Source organism: Plasmodium gallinaceum (assembly GCF_900005855.1).
Source record: "Plasmodium gallinaceum strain 8A genome assembly, contig: PGAL8A_v1_87, whole genome shotgun sequence".
NCBI classification, from domain to species: domain Eukaryota; phylum Apicomplexa; class Aconoidasida; order Haemosporida; family Plasmodiidae; genus Plasmodium; species Plasmodium gallinaceum.
The window spans coordinates 601,233-609,332 of NW_021628251.1; the positions used below are offsets into that span (position 1 = coordinate 601,233).

The 8,100-nt window shown below is 16.6% G+C and overlaps 2 protein-coding genes across 2 annotated transcripts; one reads left to right on the forward strand and one right to left on the reverse strand.

Annotated features, from left to right (window-relative positions):
- Window positions 1-325: 325 nt before the first annotated feature.
- Window positions 326-3,406, forward strand: PGAL8A_00287000 (conserved Plasmodium protein, unknown function; the record flags this gene model as incomplete). Its single annotated transcript, XM_028671872.1, has 1 exon — window positions 326-3,406. One exon carries the CDS (start codon window positions 326-328, stop codon window positions 3,404-3,406), a length of 3,081 nt encoding a protein of 1,026 aa, XP_028528481.1.
- Window positions 3,407-4,342: 936 nt separating this feature from the next.
- Window positions 4,343-7,752, reverse strand: PGAL8A_00287100 (conserved Plasmodium membrane protein, unknown function; the record flags this gene model as incomplete). Its single annotated transcript, XM_028671873.1, has 3 exons — window positions 4,343-4,447; window positions 4,546-4,629; window positions 4,702-7,752. The coding sequence occupies 3 exons, from the start codon at window positions 7,750-7,752 to the stop codon at window positions 4,343-4,345; spliced, it is 3,240 nt and encodes a 1,079-aa protein (XP_028528482.1).
- Window positions 7,753-8,100: the final 348 nt, after the last annotated feature.

The window sequence follows — 8,100 nt, forward strand, 5'->3', positions numbered from 1 at the left end:
TATTAAAAAAAAAAAAAAAAAAAAAAAGTTATGTATCACATAATATTTAATCAAAGTTAATGTGAATAACAGATGCAAAAAGAAATAAATTGGTAAAAAGAAAGGAATAAAGAAAAAGAAAAATAGAAAGAAAAAGGCAAAAAAAAAAAAAGAAAAGGGAAGAGAAAAACAGGAAAAAAAGGAAAAAAAAAATAGAAGAAAAATATGCTTGTAATTTATAAAAAAAAAGAAATAAAATAAAATAAATAAATAATAAAATAAATAAATAAAAAACGAGCCTAAAGAGTGTTTTTTTTTTTTTTCCTTTTATATATCATATTTTAAGATGGATGTAAAAAATATGAGAAATGAATTTATTTTAGAAGAAGAAAATAATGTATTTGAAGATTATAAATCATATATAAGTGAAAGTAATGATCTAAGTATAGAAAATAAAAATAAAAGTTCCATTTGTTCAAGTAAAAATATAAATGACGATGATGATGATGACGATAATGATGATGATGATAATGATGATAATATGAAAAAAAAAGATAAAATAAATTTGAATAAAAAAAGTGAAAAAAAAGAAAGTAAAAGAAGTCAATCAATAATCTATGAATCAGATAATTTAACAAATAGAAATTTTTCAATAAAAGAAAAAATGAAGGAAGATCCTTGTTTTGTACCAAAAGAATCGAGATATTTTTTGCATGATAACAGATTTGAAAATAATGATAAAAATAAAAAAAATACTAATGATAAAAGAAAAGGTTATAAAATAAATTACAAAGAAGAAAAAAGGTGGAAGCATGATTTATTTTATGATTATAAATATGATGATTATTATAGAAAAGAAAGAAATGATAGAGAAAAATTTCATACATATAATAGATATTACCATTCAAAACATAAAGATGAAAGAAGTAAGTATTTTTCTTATAAAAATAATAAAGAGCACTATTATTATGAAAAAAGTTATCATAAGAGCAGTAACGGAAATTATCATATGTATTATAATAATAAAACCAAACATCATAACAAAAGAAGTAATAAAATAAATAACTCTACTAATAGGAATTTGGGGATTTGCATAGATAAAGAAAGGAATGAAAATTATGCAAAGAAAAAAATTCATTCAACTGAAAAAAAAAGTTATAATCAAGAAAATTTATTAAAAAAAAGTAAAAAAAATAATGAATCAAGTATAAATGACAATTTAAATGAAAATATGGAGAAATTAAATGGAGATGTTTTATTAAACAAAAATGATGAACTAAAAAATGAAAAATTAAAGAAAAATATTAATAAAAGTAAAGAATTGAATAAAGTTGATAATCTTGACAAAAATGGAGAATTTAATAAAAATAAATATCCAAAAAAAAAAAATTATTTAAAAGAAAAAAGATTAAATTATAAAAATAATTATAATAATGAAAAAATTAAAAATATATCCTATAAATTAAAAAATTATTACAATTATTCAGTAAATAATAGGAACATCTCAAATAATTATCATGTAACCAGAAACATTTATGTCAAAGATGAAAATTATGGAAATAAATTAACAGAAAAATTTTATAATAAAAAAAGTAATTTATATGAAGAAAATTATAATACAAACTCTTATCGATATAAAAGTTTTAATCTACAAAATGTGAAAATGAATAGTACACAAAATTCGAATAAAAACAATTCTAAAATTATTAAAGAAAAATTAAAAAATGAAGATAACACAAATGTAAAAAATGATTCCAATATGAATTTTAATAAAGTTAATAAAACATTGATGGAAAAAGAAAAAAATGATCTTAAATATAGTTCTATAAGAAAATATAACAATATTAATTATTTAAGTAATTTCAAAAAGGAAAATAAAAAATACACAAATACGAAATTATATTATGGAAAAACTATTGATAATAATCATGTAGAAGAGAAGGAAAATAATGAAAATGTACATAGTGTATTAGAAGAAAAGGATAAAAACATTGATAAATATACAATTGATAAAAATGTAATGAGTAAAAGAAAAAGTTACAGAAATTCAGAAAATAAAGAATACAGTAACAAAAATAATTTCAAAAATAATAATGCATATAGTAATGAATATAACAAATACACAAAAGGAAATAAAGAAAAAGAGAAAAATGAAAACATGAAAAATTTAGTTAATAATGAAAATGAAAAAAGTATAAAAAAACATAATAAAAACTACAATACGAACATAAAAAAATTAGGAGACAAATACAGTAATAGTAATAAATATATAAAAAATGATTATTATAAAGAAAATCGTAAAGATTTTAAAAATGAAGTAAATAATAATATCGTTAATAATGATAATAATGATGATAATAATAATGATAATAATAATGATCATAATAATGATAATAATAATGATATAAAAAATGATTATGACAATGAAAATAATGCTGATAATAATATAAAGGAAGAAACAAAAAAAGAAAATAATGATAATTTTGTAAATGATAAATTGAATAAAATGAACTACGATGATAAAAATAAAAAGATCAATAATTCTTTTAAAAGTAACAACAATTCATTCCAAAAAAAAAAAAGTCGTATTCAATTGAATGAATCTAATATTGATTGTAATAATGTAATTAAAAAAAATGAAACAAATAATACATTTTTTAAGCATTACACCAATAAGGGAACTCACATGAATTTAAAAAAAAAAAAAAATGATGAAATATTAAATGATTCAACAAAAAATATACACGAATATCAAAACATTAATAGTATGAATACAAAAAAATGTAATGAAAATATAGGAAATATGCAAATATATCAAGAAAATAGAAAAAATATAGTTAATGATAAAAATAATTTTAGTAATGAAAAACATTGTTTTAATTATTTAAATAATAATAATAATTATAGCACTTATTGTTTTGAAAATAGTTATATTGATAATAATTATTATTATAATGATAATATGTACACTAATAATAATACGAATTATATGAATGATAACAATACATATTTTAATGATAATAATTATGTAAATCATATTAATGATCATTATATAAATAATAATTTTGTAAGCAATAGTTATATAAATGATGGAAATTATATAAATGATCAAAATTATATAAATGATGGAAATTATATAAATGATCAAAATTATATAAATGATGGAAATTATATAAATGATGGAAATTATATAAATGATAACAATTATGTAAATGATCAAAATTATGCTAATGAATGTAACTATATAGCAAATAATTATATTAATGATAATACTGCATATATAAATGATAATTTTATGAATGATATTAGTTATATTAGTAATAATTATATAAATGCTACCAATAATTATTACTATGATAATATGTTTACTACCTATACTAATGAGAATGATAATTATTACTATAATGATAATAAATACAATAAATAATAAGAATTATTATAAATAATAAAAAACTATATCCATTAGTAATAAATATTTTTATATAAATTATAAATGTTATAATAATTAGTATTCTTATCATATATAAATATTCCTTATTAAAAACAATTAAAGAACAACAAAAATAAACATAAATTATATTTTTGAATTAGATAAAAATGAAAAAAAAATATATTTTTGCAAAATATAAGTATATATATTTTTAACTTTTGTAATTTTTTTTTTTTTTTTTTTTTGTTCAAAAATTATTTCCATGAAAGTATTTATATATATATATATATATATGTATAATTTTATTTTATACTATTCCACTTTTTTTTTTTTTTTTTTTTTTTTTTTTTTTTTTTTTTTTTTTTTTTTTTTTTTTTACATTGTGATTGATTGTATATAAAAAAAAGAAAAATGTAAATTCCTTATTTGAACAAAAATTCTTTTATATATATAACAATGATTTCATTTATTTTTTGAAAAATTAATTTTATAAATTGTGTACCATAAAAGCATTTATATGTAAATTTTTTTGTGATTACTGTTTTAAATTTAGAAATAATTATTAAGCAAAATTATGCTAAATTTGAAGTTCAAATTAATTTTTTTCTTTATTTTTATTATTCAGAAGTATTTGTTTAATAAAATAATCAACCAAATATTAACATACATCAAAATATTCTTTATTAAAAAATTATAATTATTATCTCAATAAGTTAAAATTATGTTTATTGTGCGAAAAAAAAAAAAAAAAATTTACTTTTTGAAATTGAACATAGAATTCTATATAAATGTGTTCAATCTGTTTCTTCTAAATTCAAAAAGAAAAATATTTTTATATTATTTGCGTTTAAATGTTCAAACTACACTTTAGTGTTTTAATTATATAATTAAATATTTATGTAGTTAAAATTTTTTATGTAACCCATTTTATTATTATAATTTTTTTGATCTCTGTATTGAAAATGTTCTCTTATAAGATGAATCAGGTATGCTAAGGAAGTCAAACTTTCTAAAATTTTTTCTCTTTAAATGAAGTATCTATTGAAAAAAAAAAATAAATGTGTATATATAAATATTTATATGAACATATATATATATATATATATGTATATTTTTATTTTATTTCTTTTTCTTACGAGTAATATTGACGATAAACTTAGAAAAGTAAGAAATTTAAGTAAAGATAAGGCAAATTTTAGGTAAAATTTCGAACCATACAACTGTAAAAAAAAAAAAATTTCTTAATAGAATAAATAAAATGAAATGATATAAAATAATATAAAATATAGTACCTTTAAAAATCCAAGCATTAAAAATAATAAAAAAGAAAAATATGATAATGGAATAGCCAAATAGTCAGGATTTATATGTGAATATAAACAAAAAATAATTTTTTTTTGTATTTCCTTTTTTTGAATAATATTTTTAATATTTTTTTCATTAGATAATGTATTAAATGAAACAGAAAAAAATATTATAACAAAAGACATTGCTAAATTTTTTATATTTGCTTCATATAAATGTGCTAAATTTGTTTTGATAAAATGAAAAATATTTTTAATCAATTCTATTATTATTTTAATCTGATAATTTATTTTCTTAGAATAGCTATTTGATGGGCGCATTATATATATATGAAAAATAAAATATATTAAAGTCAAAATATAAATATAAAAGTTGAAACTATTATTCGTTATAACTACATAAGAAGAAAAAACTATATTTAGTAATATACTTGAATTGCCAATTGTATTAATAAAAAATAATAGCTGTATCGATATGTATATTAATAAGAAATTACTCATGTTAGGTGAGATTAGTAGAAATAAAATAGAAGAGAACAATAAGGAACTATAAAATTTAATAATTGTATTTACAAAAAAAAAATAATTAAAAATTAAAACTAAAAAAAAAGGAATATAATTAAAGAAAGATAATTTTATATTATTATTGGTCAACATTATCTGATTCCATATGTTGGCTATAAATTCATTTTTAGTGTCATTTAAATAATTATTAAAAAAATAGAAACAATTTTTCCAATTACTTATCCAAGATGCTCTCTCATCAAAAAGGATAAATATTAATATATTACTTAAAATTATAAATAATAGAAAGTAAATAACAATACATTTGAATACTTCATATTTATTTTTGAAATCACTTTTAATTTTATTTCCCCTTTTTATTATATATCTACTATTAATATATACAAAAATAAATAAAAACGGAAAGAAAAAACTGATATTTGTGATATTGAAATATATAGATAAAAAATAAAGTGCAATAGACAAAAACATTTTTTTTAAAAGAATTAAATTAATACTCCAATATAACAATCCAATAGATATTACATTCACATAATTTATATTACTTGAAAACAAGATGGGGTTATATAATATTAGCAAAGATGAGCAAATATTTATAAAGAAGTTGTTGTGTTCAACTTTTTTTCTTAATAATTGTAAATTATATATTATACCTAATGAGAAAAAGAAAAATTCGAAAACAGATAAAAATATTATTAAAAAAATTTTTTTTTTATAAATTTCATGGTTCAGATTTTCTTTAGTAATATTATTATTTCTCATTTTTATACTATCATTATTTTCACTCAATAAATTAATAACTTTTTCTTTTTTTTTGTCTATTACTTCCTTTTCTTCTTCATTTATATCAAAAATATCAACTTCATTATCTATATTATTTGTTTTTTTTTTTTGCTTCTCTTTATTTTCAGATTTATTTTTCTCTAGATTTGCGTTGAGTTGTTCATCTTTTGATATATTCAAATCCTTTTCAATTATAACATTTTCTTTTTTATTTAAATTTATATTTCTAAGTAAGCGCAAAAATGTAAAGAATAGAGGATGTTTATTTGAAATATCATTATTACTTTTATTATAGTTACTAAAACTATGCACATCTTTTAAGTAACTGTTAATTTCATTTGTTTGATATATATATATGCTTTTGATTAATATTGGAAGAAAAAAAACAAAAATAAAAAAAAATAAATATATGAGATATTCATACTTTTTTTTTTTTTGAATTCTCGTAGAGTATTTTTCTTCATTTATTTCATAATTTTTACTTCTTAACTTTTTGTATGAATAAAAAAATTTATATAAAATGATATCTTGATTTATATATTCTGAATTATTAATTGAGTATAACAAATTAGAGTAATTTTTTCTTTTTTTATTTGTAATTAATTTATTATCTACTTTAGAAACATAAGAATATAAAATATTGTAAGTACTAAAACATATTGTAAATTTATTTTCAAAAAACAGTGAAAATATTTTATGTTTACTTAAGTAATAATAAAAAAGATATAATTTATATTGATAATAAAAAAAAAGTTTATCCACGAAATTTTTTGATTCTTCAAATAAATTTTCTAATGTAATTTTTGGTATCCATTTTGCATTTAATAAAATTTTGAGAATATTCTTTTTATTATATTTATCTCCCATAATTTTTCCTTGACTTTTTTTTTTTAATATACAAAGTGGAAAATGATCTACATTAACATAAGGTTTACTAAAAGGATAATCATGAAAAATAAAAAACGAATAGACTATACTTTCTTTTATGCTGTAATATTTGTTATAAAAAAATAAAAAGCTTTGATAAAAATATTCATTTTCATATTCATCAGAATATAATATTTTATCTATTAATTCCATTTGAATTTTTGAAATGTGACTAATAAAGTCTTTATATAAAATTTCAAAAAATATATTAGTAAAAAACTCATTATTTTTTTTAATTTCATAATTATCTCCTATATTTTCGTTTGTACTGTTAAAGATATTTTGTTCATTTATAAATCCATTTTTAAAAATTTCAAAAATTTTCATGAAATAAGTTATATCACTTAAAAATGATGAAAAATTTTCAAAAATATTCTGAAAATTTAAAAATTCAAATATATTAAAAAAAGGGCATATTATATTTTTATATTCAAAATACTTGTTCAATTCTTCGTAAATACATGGATCTTCTTCATTTTGTGAATATATTATTGTGTTATTTTTTTTTAATTTTTTCAAATGGCTAATAAAATTATTTAAAAAAAAATTTTCATTTGTAAAATATGATTCATTAAAGGTTTCATTTAAACATAAATATTTATGTTTAATTAAATCAGAACTAAAATTCTCATTATCTTCATCATCATTTTCAATTAAAGTTACATACACATTTATATCATCTATTATTTTGGACTCTTTTAATTTTTTTATTTCTTTTTGTATTCTCTTGTTAAAAATTTCATTTTTATCTTTTTTCTTTTCTTCAAAAGATTTAATAGATAGCTTTCCTATACTTCTGAGCATCTTTTTTTCTTTTTCTTTTAACAAACGAAAATCAATGATTTAAAGAGATAAATACTTATTCCTTAAAGATATATAATAAGTAAAAAATGAAAATTTTCTTAAAAAGATTAATTTACTAGGAGTTTTACATATTTTTCAATAAATACATAATTAAAAATTACAATTGTAATAAAAGTTACAAAAATTCTCATACCTAGTTCCATCTCATTTTTTTAATTAAATATATTAAAAAAAAAAATTACATAAATCAAATTTTTTTTTTTTTTTTTTTCTTTTTTGTTGTTCATTTAATATGTTTAATAATTTCAGCACAGAATTATAAAAAAAAAAAAAAAAAAAAAAAAAAAA